The sequence below is a fragment of the Neolamprologus multifasciatus genome, chromosome 17 (genome assembly GCF_963576455.1).
Source record: "Neolamprologus multifasciatus chromosome 17, fNeoMul1.2, whole genome shotgun sequence".
Lineage (NCBI taxonomy): Eukaryota > Metazoa > Chordata > Actinopteri > Cichliformes > Cichlidae > Neolamprologus > Neolamprologus multifasciatus.
The window spans coordinates 6,599,655-6,619,467 of NC_140455.1; the positions used below are offsets into that span (position 1 = coordinate 6,599,655).

At 40.6% G+C, this 19,813-nt stretch overlaps 1 protein-coding gene and 1 long non-coding RNA gene across 4 annotated transcripts in view; both read right to left on the bottom strand.

The window, feature by feature from the left end:
• lrp8 (low density lipoprotein receptor-related protein 8, apolipoprotein e receptor) overlaps positions 1–19,813 on the bottom strand; it is a 172,162-nt gene that overhangs the window by 59,110 nt on the left and 93,239 nt on the right. For all 3 annotated transcript variants that reach the window (XM_085138715.1, XM_085138714.1, XM_085138716.1), the window contains exon 4: positions 10,697–10,825. In XM_085138715.1, coding sequence (XP_084994841.1) covers positions 10,697–10,825 — 129 coding nt within the window. The remainder of the gene's footprint in view (positions 1–10,696; positions 10,826–19,813) is intronic.
• LOC146498843 (uncharacterized) lies at positions 2,439–10,690 on the bottom strand. Its single transcript, XR_014870361.1, has 2 exons — positions 10,441–10,690; positions 2,439–10,075 (listed from the first exon to the last, which is right to left on the bottom strand). It is a non-coding gene; the product is annotated as an uncharacterized LOC146498843 (long non-coding RNA).

Genomic DNA, 19,813 nt, shown 5'->3' on the forward strand with positions numbered 1-19,813 from the left:
ATTATTGTCAGAAGATTGCATTTATTAAAGGCTGGTCATTAAATGTGGTGCTTGACATGACAGCACAATGACCAAATTACAATTTTGGATCGCTGGAATTATATGACTGTCATGGTGCTGGGTCTTTGACCCAGTATTTTGAGTTGTGGTTCTGGACTTGTTATTGGTTGATAGTTTATGTTCTAGTTCGTGAATGTTATTTTCCAATGCCTCCTAGTTTGTTATTTATAAGTCTTGATTTCTGGTTTGTTTATGTTTGTTTCCCTTCGTGCCCAGTCTGTCTCTGTGTCCTGTCATCAGTGTCCCCACGTTTGTGTACCTTTGATTATTCCTTCTCAGTGTCTGGTCTCTCTGGGCTCTGTCTCTGTGAATATGTTTGGATATCCCCAGTATGTCATGTCATAGTGGCCTTGCCCCGAGTCCCAGTTTTGAGTTCACATCTCTGAATCTGAGTCTCTGTGTGTGTTACTTCTTGTTTTATTGTCTCCTCTCTCGTCTGAGTGATGTTCAGTTTTGCTACCCTTGTCTTGTTAGTTATGGTTCTCTTCAGCTGCGTTCCCCAGGTGTGTCCACTTCCCTTAATCACCCTCTTGTGTATATATTGTCTGCATCGCCCTCTGTTTGTTGACACATACTCCATCATTGACGGTGACGTTTTCTAAATGTCAAGTTAGCTTGTTGTCAGTTAGTCAATTCATAGTATGCCCTGTTATTGCTGAGTTGTTTTTTGGGGATTTTTTGCTTTTCATTGCTCTTTTCCCCGATTAAAAAAGTCTGTGGTTTAGAGTTTAGTTTGCCGAGTCCACTCTGTTCACCTCATACCTGCTCACATGACAACCATTGACTTTACTTAGTGCCTGGTTTTAGTCTGACAAAAACTATTAAGTCATAACTGCTTTAATAATTTGAATGTGGCTCATTGTTGCTTTAAATTCTTTGCTAATGGCTTTTAGTAGAGCAAGACAATCACATAATGTGATTATGTATTAGCAAATTACTGACCACTGTGTTAGCAGCAGCCATTTAGGTGACAAATAAATCATTAAGTTAAAAATAAAAATAGCAATAGGGCTTTGAAAACATTTGCTTGCCTGGAAAGTGTGGTGGGTCCTTCAGCTGTCTAGAGCTTGCTGGGCAGGAAAAGCAGTAAAGTGAAAAGATCCTAGATCTGACTCGAGCTAAGCAGTGTTTGCACCTTGATCAATTTTCAGACAAACAGGCTTCACTGTCATCTCCAAGTAATACTGAGAGGGTGTGTGTGTGTGCTTGGCCGCGGTTGTGGGGTGAAAGAGGAATGAGTAATGTTCTTAAAACCATCAATGGAAGAAAACAGTCTGCTCGAAACTGAAGTGCAACCGCCTCTGGGTGCCTGGTGAGCCTGTTTGTGTGCTGGCGCTCCATTACATTACACCTACGCGCACAGTGAGAGCAGTCAAAGGATTATAAATGAAGGAGAACATAATTGGAAGAAACTCTGAGACAACGGCTAGCTCTCTGTATCTATGCAGCCACCTCTTGTAGTGTAAATGTGGGTGAAGCAAGATTAAAGAGGGAAAAATGCATTACTAGACGACTAGACTTTTTTTTATGTCAGTGCACTCTTCTTCGTCTTCTTTGATCTGTTATCAAATAATGGACTCCATGTTTTTTTCTATAGCTTCCTATAATAAAGAAGCTACATATTGCATGTGTGTAGATGTATAGCAAAAGGGGATGTGCAGGTATATGTTTTCATTTGTGTAGTTTTTATCTGTGTTTTTCATTAGGATACTTACTCTGTGCAGAAAGCACCTGAGCTTTCTGATAAACGTGTTTATTAAGATGTGCAACTTCCCCCCCCCCCCACTTGCTTCTTTTTATTTTCCATCAGAAAAACACACACATACAGTACACACATAATCTCTCCCTCTGCTCGGCTCCTCTCTGCCCTGCTATAAAACACCATCTAACATATCCCTGGGCATCCATTCGGCAGCAACTTGCTGTAATGTAACGCAGCAGCACTGGCTGATGTGAAAAGAGCAACAGGTCCTCGGGGCCTGCGGGAGCTTTCACACTACTGTCTTTCTCCCTTTCTGCAGATGAGGACAGAGAAGGGAACAACACACAGAGAAACAGTCTGCTGGAAATATCTGGAGCGAGTATTAGCACTGCAGAGAGATGAAACTAAAGCAAAGACAAAAAGAGGCATATGCACTGGGCATAGATAGAGATGCTTTCACTGACTGGAGACTGGAGACTATAAATCCATCACATCAGAGTGGGAAGAAGAGAACTAAAAACACCAAAGATGTGGTAATGCTATGTTTAAGCGGCAAACTTTAAGGTTCAAAAATAAAGCAAATGCAGATTTCCTCCAATGGCAAAAAGACAAAAACATGTTCAGGACCATGTAACTCCTGCCTTCATCAGAACAATGGAGAGTGATTTTCTACACAACAAAATCTACAACCTACTGACCTGACCTACCACTGATGGCAATACTGACACAGGCAGCTCTAGTAACTCACTGTCGCAAAGGTGCTCTCTCAGCACAATGAAGCCACTGAGTTGAACACTGCAGTACTATGGAATAGTCTTGAGCCACCCCTCATTTTTATTTTTATTTTTTTTCAAGGAAAATGGGAAATAGCTGCACTAATTTACTGAAATGTGTGCAAACATACATGGAATTCCATCACAAGGGAAAGGACTGAGTTTGTACAATTCTATTAAGCTTGAATTTTAAAAATAATTGATATGACCACCTTTATTCTTCAACAAATCTCTTCGCGAAGCTTTCTTTAAGTAGTCTTCAGGAATAGTTCAGCCTACATGAAGGACATGTAAAGCTCTTTCTTGGATGATGGCTGCCTTTTTTGGTCCTCTCTGTCAAGATGATCCCACACTCCTTCAACAATGTTGAGGTCTCTGGGGAGGCCAGTCCATGACTGACAGTGTTTCATTGTGTGTTCTAATCCAGGTATGATTTTATTGCATTGGCATTGCCTTTGGGATCATTGTTATACTAAAAAATAAAGATGTTGCCAAGTGGACATTTCCATAAAGCACTGGTGGATCAAAACCTAATGGTACTTTCCTGCTGTCATAATTCCATCAAATTTGACAAGAGCGCCAATATCCCTGGCTAAAATGAAGCCCAAAACCATGACAGAGCATCCACCGTGTTTTACAGATGGCTAGAGGCACTCACTGTACCTCTATCCTGACCTCCTCTGCACATTTTGATGATTTGAGATGCAATTTGAACAAGAAATCCTTGTTATAAGCAAGCACACAATGTTTTTGAGGTACATGGAATAAGACTAATCAGCATAGCCTACACCTACGTAGACTTGCTCCTTGACAATTTTAAATGACAAAAATACAGAACAATCAAGAATAAGAGTGTGACGGGCCCAACTGGATAAGCTTATCATTCCCAGTAGACTAGGTGTGGGTTAGGGTGTCTGAATGAAAAGGCTTATGTTGGAGCTATGTAACTGTAATCTTTTTTGTTTGTTTGAATACATACATAAGCATGAATGCAGCATTTTTATTGCTGTAAAGATAAAGTAGCCTGGCTCACTGTGATACAGTTGTGCTGCTTCTACAGAAGTAGGTTAGTACACTTAGAAGAAAGTAACAGAGAGGAAGAGGATGTGTCAAGCAAGATGGATTAAAAAAAAGATCTTTTACAAAAATCGACTTTCTACTTTCTCCAGGTAGAAAGGACAGAAGCACATTCAGTCATTCAACTGATATGTCAGTTTATTGTTGCACGAGGAAATTAGGACCAGTGTGTAAGATAGAACTGCCTCTATTAGCATAAATATCATATGTTATTCATAAGTCTGTTTTCATTTGGGTATTGTTGACTACACACAGTATATGAATCATGTTATTGTTAGGTTGGAATGAGCCCCTTGTATCTAGAGCTCTAGAGAACAGCTCAATGTATTAAAATTATAAGTTGAAGTGGTAAAGGACACTTTTCTGGCATTTGTTGGTTGAATTCTTCACCTAATAAGACAGAAATTGGAAAAAAGGGAGTTCATCCATCTTGAAAATACTCTATCAGTGTTGAAAAAACCCCAAAACGTTTTAGCATCTGCACACTATGAAGCATGCAAACACATAGCTTGCAGCTGATGTGTGCCTAAACACATGCAATTTCACATTAACATAAATTAAAGGCTCATAAACTTTCTTCAGAGGCCTCCTCTTAATGTAACAGAGATCCTCTCTTCCTGGATCCATGTTTTATTCAACATTTGGATATGCTCAATTAGCGGCCCAAATTAACATTAGCCGTACAACTGTAGCTGCTGACGGAGGGAGGGAAAGAAAGATGGGAGATCAAAGGTGCAGGAAGGTGGTGACGGCAGCAGTAAGGATAGGGGATAGGGCTGTGCGATATGACCAAAATCTTATATCCCGATATTAAGACATCTATCGTCCGATAACGATATAAATCACAAAAATGTAACATTTTCTGTAAATTCTGTTGCGTTAAGTGTTTCCAGCTGGGCGTCGTGTACCTGGAGTCGAGTGTTTTAACCGATGCATGAAACGATACATTTTTAGACATAAGTTGTAACGGCCACCGTTTTCTTTGTGAGTATTTATTACACAGCGTGCTGCGGGGAAAAGCCTGTTCTAACGTTTGAGTCTTGAGCCACAATTGCGGCGATCGTGGCTCAAGAGTTGGGCGTTCGTCTTGTAATCGGAAGGTTGCTGGTTCGAGCCCCGGCTCCGACAGTCTCGGTCGTTGTGTCCTTGGGCAAGACACTTCACCCGTTGCCTACTGGTGGTGGAGCGAGTGTCCGGCAGCCTCGCCTCTGTCAGTGCGCCCCAGGGTGGCTGTGGTTACAATGTAGCTTGCCATCACCAGTGTGTGAATGGGTGGATGACGGGTTGTGTAAAGCGCTTTGGGGTCCTTAGGGACTAGAAAAGCGCTATACAAATACAGGCCATTTCTAAGGTTTATTTTTTAGCACCTGGCGGCTCTTTTTTCCTTCTCATCCGTAAATCTGCATCTTTCACGTGATTCAGTTTATTTTGAAAAGTCTCAACAGGATCTTGAGCTTTATTGTGAAAGGTTTATGTGGAACAAGCGGTCACGCGGGGGTTTTACCGTCGTTGTTGCTAACAACAACGCATAAAAACAAACGCTTGTCTGTCTGTAGTGTGGTTATATTAAATATAAGAGAAAGAGAGAACTTTAAGAAATTAATATAGCCACTACAGTGACCATCAAAACGATGAAAAAATATTGCCGTAAACAGTTTATTTTGCGACACCACGAAACAAACGATTGCATAAAATGAAACGATAGACGTTTTTATATCGTCATCCGATATATATCGTTATATCAAACAACCCTAATAGGGGATGGATGAAAGTAACAGATTTCAAAAAGGAACTATGTTTTCAGAAACACCACCGATGAACTAATTTGTGTTTGTGGGTGGTATAGCGCTCTCTCTCTCTCTCTCCCTCTCTGTGCAGCCATTTCTATAGTTTTATCAAAGATCTTGATGAGCACGCTCCCACAATCATGACATTGTAAGAAACTCAGGCAGGGCTATTGGTCCGTTATTCTGCTTCCAAATGTTTATCACGTAACTGAACTTCATTGTTTGTGTGGCAAACACTCATTTGATGTTCCAGCTGTGTCTGGTACATCAATTAAAGATTACTTTTCCAAGAACAGCAAATGGAAGAGCGGGAAAAAATTAGGTTACCAGATACCCAAAGGGAATGCTGGTCTCATTAGTCTTTGCAAATGTTTTATCTTTATCTGTTTAAAGGACGAGAAGGAGGTGCGCTGACACATGCATATACTTTTATATTTTTTCTTGTGCTGCAGCACCAGTGACCGTATTGAGATACTCGCTTAGTAATAGGTAAATAATGACACCCACAACGCATCGCTTCCCCCCCTCTCATACCTGTGTGCATTCAAGGTGCAGATGTAAATAAAGTTCACTGTACTTAATAGCATCTAGCCAGCGCTACAGACGAAGAGTGCACAGAAATGGACTAGTACTTTTTTTTTTGTGGTTGGTAATTTTAAATGCAGCTCCACAAACATCAAACAAACAAACTGTTTCTGTGAAATCTTTCACAAAATGTGTCTGCTACATGAATAAACAGTTAGTGCATTTCCCAGGGAGGGAAAAAAAAACTAAATGCATGATGGAGAAAGATGTAAGAAAGAGAGAGGGCAGATGAAATTTAAATCTTATATGTAATGTCCTAATTTATTTTAGAGTTTTAAATCAACAAACTGTGAGTATACCAATTCTGTTTTATTCCCAGTTTTCATGAAACTACTGTGCAGTTTAGTCTAGTCTAAACTGGTTAGTTTGTTGTGAACATTACAGTGATGTTGCACTGCTGTAGAGCGGCTGTGGTGCTCATGGTTAAAGTTAGTTAACATCAAGGGTAGCAGACATCTATTCTAATTTATGCTGATGTTGCTGATTACATTCACTTGCTCAATTCTACATTTCATACAAGCTTTATTAGGTTTAGAAAAATCAGCTATCGAGTCATTTGCTTATATCTTACTGAATTTAGCTGACTAAATCTCCCAAGAGCAGTGATTTTCTGAGAAGCAGCGCTGGTCACAGCCTGCACACAAAGAAATCCCTTCTGTCGCTCACAAAACAAGTTACTGTGTGAAGCATTTCTAAGCGATACCTTTCCCCACATTACACTACTTTGCTCCATCTTAGGGTTCTCCCACCTGCCAAATCCCACTTTGACCCCTGCATGGACTACACCAGCATTAAGCTACGGTAACATTAGATTATATAATATATATATTCTGTAAAATCTACTCAGACAGAAGCCCTCTTCAGAGATGTTATATGACTTGCCCCATAAACACACAAGGGTGTGTGTATGTGTGCGTGTGTGTGTTATAGGGGCAAATGCAAACTTCAATCTTGTGCCACACTGAAAGTGACACATGAGTATTGCTAGATATGAGTAAGTAGTAAGGAGAGTGCTTATTTAGACATGAAACTGATATGATCACATGTCCTCAGATTAATGGAAAGGAGTGTTTGTAGAGGAGGTGTATTCAGGAACATGCATTCCCACGATGACGCACACAGACTCAGAATGTAAAAACAGTACCTGTTTTGCTGCTACTATCACACTGTGACTAAAGTGACAGAGAAGTAAACAGTCATGTAAGCTGAGGAGTCTTTGTGACTACAGCTCTTTTAATACTTTAACCAACAATGAATCTTCTTTTGTGACTTCACACATAATATGATGAAGAGCTGACATTTTGTATTTAAAAAAAAATTCAAATGTCAAATCTCGGCAGACCTGCAAGTAAACTGTACCTTCAGAGGCTGGTGGAGGTGTAAAACTGCAGGAGGTGCTTTTAAACGCTGTAGTGTTCTTAATTTGTGTTCCTCCACTTATTGAATTCGTTATCCACATCTGTAATAAGGCGATATCTGCACTCTGTGTTTAACTGATTGATTATGAAATTTGAATTTCAGATACTCTGAACTGTTTTGTGAAATTTTGTGTATTGGAAAAACAGTTACGTTTTCATGAAAATAAAGACTAGCGTTAATGGATCCATTGTGCTGTTGGGCTTTAAGTCAGCTTTAATGTGCGATCTCTAAATGTCCGGTCAACTTTTTAATATTCATCAAAGGCTGATCTCTGCAGCAGAACGTCTATAACACCCACCTATATAATCAAACCACTTCAGACAGTAAATCAATTACCATCAAGGGCCCTATGAATTTCTTTTTTTTTTTTTCCACAGGCGCATTAACCACTTTATTTTCTACTGAAAAAGATGATGAAGAGTTGGCCAGGCCAGGCAGATGAAAGGCAATGGAAGACTATCAATACACAGAAATACAATGGAAAATTACAGGTGCTAAGCAAGCATGGGAAGAAAACTTATACACGAGATACAGACGCTATGTGAACAGTGCAGCTTGGGTTACGTGACTAAATCAACAGTGCCTGCTGTTTTCATTAGGTCGTGGTCATAGACTCCCTATAGAGATCTCCTTGTGCTACCGTCAACCTAAAGCGCGCACACACAATAAAAACAGATAACTGGGACAAACACAGAAAAGACTAGAAGGAAGGTGTGGGAAAGAAGATGAGTTAGGACATCCTACTAACCATGAGAAAAACAAACAAACCCCAAAATAGTTATCACAACTTTTAAAATGTGGAAAAATTGTAACAAATTCCAGATTTCATGTGTTTTACACTAAGAAAATTCTGGATTAGCACGCAGCTGATGTGTGAAAGCTTTTTTTTTTTCCATATAGACAATAGAGAGGTGGGAATCAGCAGACGGCCCACAATATGGTATTTTCACAATACTTCACTCATGATGCGATATTTTGCAATATGCTGTGCAATAACAAATCAGAGTTTATCACCTTATGATGCAATCTGTTTCTCATAAAACAACAGTTAAGTGTGATAAAGACAAGAACTTACATTTAAATTCACACTTGCTATAAGGCGACCCTGCAGTCCCTCTTGTTCACAAAATTCACAGAGTACTTGAATTTATGTAATAAAGCATAAATATTTGGGTCTCTATATCGATAAAATATCGGTATGCAAAGTATCACTATACTATGCTATATCGATTTTTTTTGAGGATGGCATTTAAGGAGAATTATTACACTGAACAAAAAAGAAGATGCGGACAGAACACAAAGAAATCAAAGAGGAGAGTTTGCAGAAGAGACATTAAGGAGAAAGAGATCCATGCTGGTGCAAACCACAGGATCCCTCTGTGGAAGCAAACAATAGCTGCAAACCGATACTTTTAACTGTGATGACGAGGCATGTGATGCACTCGCAGTGTGCAGATGCCCCCATTACTTGTGTGGCGAGCCAATATCCATGGTTTGAAGGCAGCATGTTACAGCTAACAGCAACACTGTATTAATAATAATACACGAGGAGGCATTTGTAGAGTTTTGTTGACTGCCAAATTGGGGAGTCTGCACATCTTTGCGCCTCATCTTCAGCATGAAAATATATGAATGCCAAAGTTTCTGAAGGACAATGCCAGCATTATGGGAATAATCTAAAATGCATCACGCGGATAATCTTGTAGTTTCCTAGTGAGGACACTTGGTACATGCTCTCTCTGCTTTAGTATACAAAAAACTGGTCTAAAATGACCCCACTTTGTCTCCATTAAAACATAATGACTGTGACAGTAAAAAAAACATTTTTCATTCAGACAAAGGACCAACATTATATTAGAGATATTAGAGAAATTCAGAACATAAAGGGCAAACTGTACATGCAATCTATATTCTTCAAAAAAAATATGCTGTGGGTGCATGTGTTTGTTTCAGGCTTAAAATCAATAATGCTGCAGGCCAGATGTTTATGCTGATGAAAATCAATACCCCTTTTTCCTACAGCTTTGATGTCAGCTGGGAGGATGTATGCTACAAAGTGTGACAGCAGTCAATGTATGCATAATTACTATAAACATGTGAGGGCATTGCTGATCAAACAAGTGTGTGCTTTCTGAAGAGACAGACTTGGGCTTGAATTCCATCATGACTGTAAAGTAGATGACAAGAAATTTAGCAGTTAATTCGAAAAGCGTTAGGATGCTTTGAAGTAATGATGGGCAGAGGTTCAACAATCTGCAAAAGAAAAGTGCATTTACAAATTGTGGAACGATTTCAGAATAATGTTCCTCAACATAAAATTTCAAAGACTTTGGGTATCTTATCATTTACGGTTTATAATATAAAGGCTGAAAGTCAGTATTGGATGCCTGTGATCTCTAGCACTGCGTTAACAACAGGCATGATTCTGTCATGGAAAGTGCATGGACTCCGTGCCATTCACAAATGCAGGTTAAAGCTCTATCAGACAAAGAAGATGCCATACGTGGACATGAAAGCATGCATAAATGCTGCCATCTTTGCTAAGTAACATCTCAATCAAAATGAACTATGGTAAACTGACTAAAGATGGCTAAAAGATGGACGCCGCACACTCTGGACTAAAGAGGAGAGGGACAGTCGGGCTTGTTATCAGCCCTACAGTTTTGGTAGATCTGGAAAGGAACCATGAATACAGGTATACATACAGGTTTTAGAGCAACATATGTTTCCATCAAGATGATGTCATGACACTATACTAAACTGCATCCTGCGTCTATTACAACATCTGGATGCTCCACTGGCCTAAGTGTAGTCCAGACTTTCACCGACTGAAACCATTGGGAGCATTGCAAAAAGAAAAACATCACAAGAAAGATTCAGGACTGTTGAGCAGCCAGAATCTTATATGAGACAAGATAGAGACAGTCATTTTCTTCTACCAGTCCAGCAGCTGCTCTCCTCAGTTCCCAGATGTTTACAGACAGTTGTTAAAAGAACAGCAGATGCTACACAGTGGAAACCACGGCCCTGCCCCAACTTTTTTGAGACATCAAAGTCAAAAAGAGACAATATTTTTCTTAGAATGGTGCATTTGATGTGTTCTATTATAAGTAAAATAACTGCATTCGGTTTATATTTATGTTTTACACAGTGTCCCCACTTTTATGGAATTGGGGTTACACGTTACATTATTCCCAACTGGAATACAACAGACTGACTGCACTGTAACATGAAAAGTGTGCTGCGTGTTTAACTATGTGCTTCTTCCTTCACCATTTCCACCACAAACTTACCCGCGGCGCACTGCTCCTCGTCTGCCCCGTTCTCGCAGTCCCTTTCTCCGTCGCATCGCCATGACAATGAAACACATTTGCTGGCAGCCCCTCCGCAATCAAACTTCTCCGGAGGACACGTCTGTCGGCCTGTGGTTGCAGGGCAAGGGTGAAAGACAGCAAAGGAGAAAAGGCGGAGGGTGGGGGTTGGGAAGAAGAGGAATGAGTGGAAGAAAATTGGCGTAAAAAGGGGGGAGAGAATGAAGTCAGGGAGAGTAAGATGGGACAAGAAAGGGAAGGAGGCAAAAAGATGGAGAGAGAAAAGAGAGCCAGTCAATGAAGCAGTTTGATAACTTAGTTATCTTCTCTCTCAAATCGATCCCTCTTCAAAGGTCTGCAATTAAATTAGACACACAGCTACAGTGGAACAAAGGAGTGGGAACACTGTCACGCAAGACACAGAGCTGGGGGAAAAACAATGTAGACAAACAAACAAATAAAGAAACAGAAGGAAGCCAAACAAGAAAAAAGTGCCCAAGTCTGTGTGTGAACAACTGTTTCAACCAGGGCTTGTTTTGCCATGAATATTTAGCCTTAAGCGCTAGACAACAATGTGTCAAAATAAATGTTAAAAAGCCCAAAGTCAAGACCCCACAGCTCATTTCCAAATTATTTATAAATGGAGCTACACAACATCTTTCCAAATTCTCCCTCTAATTCACCTCTTAGCTTAAACTCGGACACATATCGCAACAAACTGCCATGAAAAAGGACACTTGGTGTATAGAATACTATATTGGTTGTTATTTTGAGTGTAAATCAGAGAAAGCAAAAGAAGTGGAAAGCTGCACATCGCAGACAGTGAAACACTCCTTTACACACTGTGTGCGACTGAGAAAGTCCCTCTAGATAAAAGCCTATTACAGTAGTCAAGGCCATTGTTCCTGCGTGTGTAACCCATGAGGTTGCTAGAGGGGGGAGGAGGGAAACACACCGTTCTAATACATCACATTTACACAGCCCACAGTCCCTGCAGCAAATCCCTGTGCCTTTTTCTGGCAACCCACTATACACCCTCACCCTGCCTCATTTTCCCCTCACCTCTCTCTTTAATGTCTCTCACTCCCACTCTAACGCCACAGAGACTCGAGCCCCAGATTACATTACAGCACTGTGTCAAACTCAACTCCATCAATTACACACATCTGACCACCAGCATGCTCGCTGGCAACAAGCCTACGTTTGTTGCAGCCGCAGATCAATAGTACCTATGGGATTCGCCCATTCCGGCTTCACTCTCCATTTTATTCTTCTCACATTCCTCCTCCTTGTTTTGATTTTTTTTAACAACACTCTGATATTCAAACACTGCCCCTGGTGGTGGGACGTTGGGACTAGTTTAGCCAAGAGGGACTGCAAGAATCCTCTCCAGCTGTGCACCTTTGGTTGATGTGATCACCTTTGAAGTCATCCACTTGAATTTTCAGTCTTCTCTGAAACTGGGTTTAGGGTTAGACTTGGGCCCTGGTGCCAGGCTGGATCTTTTGGGTGACCACTTTCCTCTCGCCTCCATCTTTCTTCCTCCCGCTGAATATCGAGCTCTTGCGCGAGCATCTTTTCAAACCGTCATCCCCTAAATGAGGTTTCTCCTTTCCTTTAAAGAAATAAAAAGCCTCCTGCAAATCCGCTTTAAAAGACCCAACGAGTAAGCGCCATATCAGCACAGTGTAGCTATTACTGCCAAAAGGGACTGAATGGTCTGCGTGTACAATAAGAGCGTGTGCGGGTGAGTGCACGCCCCCATGTTCTTGTGCCTTTGATGCAAAGAACGCAGCTCTTCTGGATGATGTGAAGGTGTGAATGTGATGTGGGTTATGTGGAGGTGTCCTAATATGTGAATTGTCTCAGCAATCTAAATGTGCGCCTCAGAGATATGGTACTATACAGACAATAGTGTTCCTGGCTTCCACATTATCTAGCTTTTCTAAGAGCGTGTGTGTGTATATTAGTGTGTGTGTGTATGTGTGTGTGTATATTAGTGTGTGTGTGTGTGTGTGGCAGTGTAACACTACTGTGGGAGACTTCCTCAGTTTCTTACAAAGCCTAACATGGAAACATCCCCTAAGGACTTTAGTCCACCAAGTGTCTGACTGACAGTTGGCTTAAAAGGATGTAATTTGTCTGACTGACCATTTCTGGCCCCTGCGAGTCAGAATGGTCGACTCACGGATAAGCTGCCAATCACGAGGCTGAATACAGATGAGCAAGGGGGAAAAAAAGAACTAACACTGATTATGACGAAACAAATTAGAGGATTCTCACCCCAAGGGTAATCATTTTCCATAAATACAACGAAGTACGATTCCTGCCAATGTACAATGAAACAGTAACCTATAACTATTAAAAAGTCAATTCTTCTGCTCTCTATTAGAATTTGATAGACCATAATAACAGTTTCATCCCCACCAATAGCTTCTACATAAAGTCTCTCTATTTGCTGCCTCAGTTACTGTGCAGCCCATTCCCAGACAAAATTGGGTTGTGCAAGCTAAGAAATCTGTTTTTACGCTGCATGCGGAAGCAACAGGAGTTTGTGTGGACTAAGCTGAAGCGGGTAGCACATGGAGCAATTGGCATGATCAACATCGGTCGCCGTGCCTGTACAGGCCAAAATAAGAAAAACAAAAACATGCCTGCTCTATCAAGTCTGCATCTCAGATTGCGTCAACTAAAGGACATGGAAACACCAGCGTGGAACAAATGATCAGCATGTAATCAAAAGGAAAACAAAACATCGTATCATGTATTTTTTAATCTAGGGTGTATTTTTGTTTTTTCCTTTGCCAGTCCAGATGGTGTTGATAATGAAGTCGCAGTTAAAGTTGCTTTCCCCAGTCTTTCATAAATTGGTGCTGAGAGCAAATTTGCCCTCTGTCTATCTCTCCTTGTTCCTTCTCTCACTAAATGCTGACAAGGTGGACAAAAGTGGTAAAGCAGGCACTAAAGAGAACTGCAGGACTTCCTGAGGGAGAGATACTGCGGACTCTGATCGTGTTACATGCAGAGTGCAATATCTGACTCCTGCTCCCACCTTCTCAGGAAAAAGATGTACACAAGACCATAAAAGCATCCTAATGCAAATAAAGACGCACATGACTCTAAACTACAAATGCAGTGTTTGTGGAGACCGCATGTAAACCAAAGCAGCTGTGAATTATCACCTCAGCTGCCAGTCAAAGGCATGTAAGTGAATTCACCTTTGTACTGAATGAATATTTCAAGAGCTGTGAATCTGCTGTGGCACAGATATAAACACTTGGCCGTTAGCTCCCAGTTACCTTTGCTTATTGCCAAGGCTTAGAGCAAATAATAGGCGAGGCACTGATACTAGCCATGCTCCAGTGGAGCTACTTGGTGATGAGCAGTAAGACACCGAGGGCTCAATACAGCAGCTCCCTGGTGGGTGTAGGCATTATCGAATAAGTGTAAAAACGGGTTGGGAAACAAGCATGTACTCTTAGTGAATATAACAGGATACATAGGTGTAAACAAACAAGTGCAAATTGGCTGGATGACCAGGTCAGAGCCTTTCCCTCAACTTTCATTTCTGTGACAAAAACAAAGCACGCGAGGCTCAACAGATTCAGCCTTGAGCCTCTCTATTCACACCGTAATAGGGAGACTCCGGGTAAGGGGTAATTTTACTTTGAGAGCATGAGCCTGATTTCATTAATATGGCAGTGCTATTAGAGAATAGCAGGTACTATGAGAAAACACAGGAAATTATGATGAGGAAAAAACAATGTACCCAGTTAAATTCCTTAACAGTCTTGTGTGCATAGAATAAGTTAAAAATTCACTGCTTAGTGTTAGCAATACAGCCTGTGAAGGGATGCAGTAGCGAAATGCTGCAAGCCAAACTAAATTTATGAGTGACCTCCGTGGCTTCCTGTGCAGATTGCATTAATAGAAGCTTGCGCTGCAGTGTGAAAGTGAACTAGGATGAGATAGCTGGCTCCAGGAGGAAAAAAATATTTACACAGCAGCTCTAGCTTTGTGAATTTATTGGTAGGAAGCATATTATCACATGAGAAAATATTCAATTCACTAGATGACTGGGATTTTGATGACTGGAAGAAATGCATTCAGTGTCAACTTTATTTTAACTACATAAATCCACTGTATATTTTAAGGGAAAAATGGCTTTAATCATTTTTAATGTGTTGGTTTAGTATTTTGTACATTCTGGATATGAAATAGGTTTTTGCTCATCCTGGGGTCAGAAAACTCATTTGGCACACAGAACACGATGCAGTCTTTTAATTCAAACAAGTCCACAACCAGAAGTAGTACACACTTGTTATTCTCCTCACATGGCCCGTCTAAGTGTCTATTATGAGGAGGGTATAGGGGTGGACGGAGCAAGGAGCTGTATGCTAATGAACCTTTGATGAACTACCTTCTTAATTTCCCTTCACAAGGAGGGAGGGATTTGAGCATTGTGGCGCAGCACCACGTCCACTATACAGCTCCATGCTTAGCATCGAGGCGAGCCTCGTAGTTGATTGATGTAGAAGTCCCCAAGCCCAGTAGGCTAATGCTAAGATAATTATTTATTACGAGTTGCGTGTGTGAGGCCAGGTAATAGAAGCCATCCTTAAGTCACTGTCCATCACGATGAGACACAACGTCAAAACAAAAGCCACTTGGGAGAGTATGTGGTAATATGGCACATGATAAATGAGGAGGAACGGAGGCTTGTAGATGATTTACCCTGTATCGACACGAAGCATTGTAGCTGCATGAATTTAAAATGCTTTAAGGTACACCGCAGACGGCACAGCACTGATTGATGAGGTACCCCGTTTTAATGTCTTTTTATGCAAAAAACACAGAAGAAACATGACATGTCTCACTACATTGGTGGCATATTATGAATGCCCAGATACTCTGCAATGCTTTGAATGTCAATTGAGTCAGCAAGCAAGCAGTACAAAGCAAAAAAAAAAAAGAAAAAAAAGTGTGTGCCATATGAAAGGCATTAAGTTCTTTGTAGCCACTTGCTTTTATTGTTTTGCTTTTCATTTTTCCTGGTCTTTTTTAACTTTAGAGCAGCGGTCCCCAACCTTTTTTGCGCCACGGACCGGTTTATGCCCGACAATATTTTCATGGACCGGCCTTTAAGGTGTCGCGGATAAATACAACAAAATAAAACTAGTACCGGTACTGAAAAAAAGAAAATTTATTCATAACACACGTGAAAAGACCCAGGAAAACCGAGTAAACGATAAAAACGATAACAAAATAATGCTGAAAACCGCTAAAAACCCTGAAAACTATACATTTCACACCTGAGCCTCAACTCTCGCAGCCCAGTACCAAACGACTCACGGACCGGTACCGGTCCGAGGCCCGGGGGTTGGGGACCACTGCTTTAGAGGACACAACATAGGTACCAGAAGGGACTACAAACTATGTTCATCAGAGCTGAGAAAAAAGAGAAAATAAACATATTTCTTGCATGTGTTTGACAGATCATCAATTGAGTCCAACAGGGGGGTCCATAACAGTTGATCGTCTGTGAAACTGAATCATTAAAATCAAGTTTCAGCCGTGAGGTGGCATCATAAATTGGCGACTGCCTGCTTGAGAACAGTAAACCTTTACTGCTTGGCTACTCTGCGTGGTATAAAATCTGGGCCGAAGCATGTCTTGAATCAATACACAGCGAGGTACTGCACCTTACTGGAGGCTTGGTCTGTATATTTAAAGGTCATATTAAATTTTATCCATGTATTTTGAGACCATTAAGTACACGCCACACCACAAACACTTAAATGTCTCAGCCTAATGTCTTTATATTTATCTTCAAGTACACAAGACAAGAAATAAGGGAGAAAAGAAGGGAGGTGGGATGTAAGGTGGGGGAAAGCGGTCAGATATTGGTCACAACATTGGAGAACATCAATACAAGGACAAACTGGAATCGAGGCAATTAGAGGAAGCTACTAGAAAGAAAGAGAAAGGCATCGAGCTGGAATTGGATCGGAATGGGGCTTCTTATGACTGCAGGGCCAAATTTACACAGATAAGAAATAAATAAATAAATCTTTGGCCACTCATTCATTCACGCTGGAAACATTTTTACAAGATAACACTCTACAAATTGATCGACCTGCACATTAAGACCCAATCACAAATGTAAAATTCCACTCCACGCTGCGTTTCAAGCCGAATTACATCTTAATGTAAAATCGAATTGGAGAAGCAGTCCACGACGCAGTATGGAATAATTACTTTTGTTTTAGAGCTGTAACCTTAGTTAGAGGAGAAGAGCGCAGTCGACAAAGGACGGGAAGGCGAGACCTCGCAGATGATCAATGATTCATTCAAGACCTGGGATGTAGGGATCAGCCAATTATTCGGCGTGTAAGGACTTTTTAAATCTAATGGTTTGAACGTTTGTAGTGGGTCGTGTCATCGTGTGGACACTCATTAACCTCATTCCAAGCAGCAGTCTTTTTTTGTCCTCCCTGAGGCGCCCAATGCTTTCATTAGTGGCACGTAAGGTGCCTCCAAGGGGCAGACACTTTGAACTGCAGGTACCATTTATCTTTGTTTCGTAACCACTGACTAAAGCTTTCAGCTACTACCTGCTCAGGTTTGAGCAGTGATATTTAATGTGGTTATTAGAGGCAAAACAATTAGTCAGTTCATTAACTGCATGATTGACAGGAAGATAGCTTATTGAAAAAAAAAGGTGGGGGAACAGTGAGATATTCTTTGGCTGCACATCCCAAATGTGGTTTTCTGTCTCATACGTCACTTTTAACTAAATATTATTAGGTTTTGGACTTTTGTTTTGTTTTGGACAAGACATTTGAATAAGTCAGCTTGAGCTCCGGGAATTTGTGACAGCATTTTTTCACCATTTGTCTGGCATTTCATAGACTTTAGATCAATCTATGATGAAAAGGCTGGCAACCTGTCCATGGTGTGGCATGTGTCTACGGTAGGCTAGGCTCCAGCCCTCCCAACCCTGATTTGGATAAGTGGAAAAGTATGAGTGGATGGATGAATCAGTGCATGCATTATATCCTTGCGGTCAGTTTTTCTTCTCCCCCCCTTTCGCATCATACAGAAATTTAGTAAATATACAGAATTTGTCCTGCATATTTACTCACATTTGTGCAAATTTGATAGACAAGATCAGCAAAAGAATTGAAGGATTCAAAAGACATGTAAATCTTACTTCAGGTTCAGTGACAGTTTGCTTTGTTCATTGTGTTGAATTAGCCTACAAAGCACTGCATTACTCACAGAGGAAAATCATGCTTTATCGGGCACGAATGGCTCACATGAATTATTTTGTAGACAGATTAAGTGTGCCTAGGCATGTACAACAGGCAGAATTACTACATGCACGAGTTAAAAAGGGGTTGCATGTACTCTAAATATATGGACTGTTACATATATTTGTTAATGCATGACTGAGTACATCTTTGGTTACCTTTATATATCTTTCCATGTATGTGTGAATGCTTGAGCACGAAGAACACTGCACATTGAGAACTGGAGCATAATATTTCATGGCAATGAGGAATTGTGTTTAGCAAAAATGACAATGGAAAGACAACGGAGCTCGATTTAGAAATCAAACAAGAGCGTCACGTTAGAATTTTTAGGTCATCTAATTTCACAATTTAACGTCCTTAACTAAGTGAGACCATAAACTGGAGATTTTAGCATAGGAGTACACAGGAATTGACCCGTATTTTGAAGCTTTACATGAGCGTATGCACCATTTCCATCTGGGTTACCAAAAACTAGATGTGATGGGGAGTAATGAGTATGACTATGTGTCATCCCATAATTATATAATCCCCTATTTTCAGACATAGTATGGCCAACATTTACAAAATACTTATTTTTTTCTTTTTTGGCCCCAAATCAATGACTGAGGCCATAAACAGCAGAAAAGTGCTTACAGAGTTCAAGAAATAAAGTTATTTTCCGGACGTCTCTTTGTAACCATAGCTATTGCCATTTTGTGGTTTTTGGATAGAAACCAAGTTAAAGGCACTTCAATATTGGCTTCATTTTTCTAACCTGTAAGCTACAACCATGTTTTATACAGTCTATGATTTCATGAAAGTTTCAAGCGGCGTTCTGCTAGTAGCTAGTAACAATTAAACGTTAAACGTTTGGATGAATCCAACATAACAGGTGTCTCCTTTCACAAATTTTGTTTACCTATCAACTCAAGTTTGGTTGAGTTGGTTGACCCTTTGGTGCGGAATGGAAATGACGTAGAGTTTGGAAGTAGTGGGAAAAGCCAGCCCAGCTAAGTATGTATCGCCAACTCCACCGGCCATTGTCCTTCAGATGTGAAATCCAATTTAGGGAAAGGGCGTATGCAGTTAATATCAGATTACATTGTAAATGAAGGTTAGTGTTGATTAGTGCCTTTCATTGGAACGCTGATCTCCAATTATTGCAGCCCTGATGTAAGAAGTGGAGGGAGAATGTTGGAGAGAGAAAGATCAAAGTCAAGGGAAAGAAGAGGGGGAAAAAAACTGATCAGAGGGAGCAGGTGCTGAGAAAGGAGAAAGAAGCGGGATTCCAATAATACAGGAAAACAAGGGGGGCTGGGAGGTCATGCAGTGAGAACCAGTGTTGCCAACTTAGCGACTTTGTCGCTATATTTAGCGAGTTTTCAGACCCCCTAGCACTTTTTTTCTACAAAAAGTCGCTAAAAAAAAAGACGTGAAAGCGCATATCGCTTTTACTCTCAAGAAGCAGCGGGTGCTGTAACGCAGTCAGTTCTTCTTTTATTCTTTTACTCTTATGCTGTTTTGTGGATCAAAAGGTTTAAAACTACTTATAAACACACACACACAAAGTAACTCCACCAGAGTGCCTATTTCGGGTCACTTTTGCCGGTCCAAGCCCGGGTAAAGGAGCAGGGTTGGAATTGTGACATTAAAAAAACAATAATTGCTAAAATAAATTTAATTTGTAGTTCTAAATAAATTCTAAATGCATTTAGGACGTTTTTTACTCACTTTATGTGTCTTTCACGATGTTATTTCTCTCTCCAACAACATAGATTACAATTACATTAGCATGACCAATTAT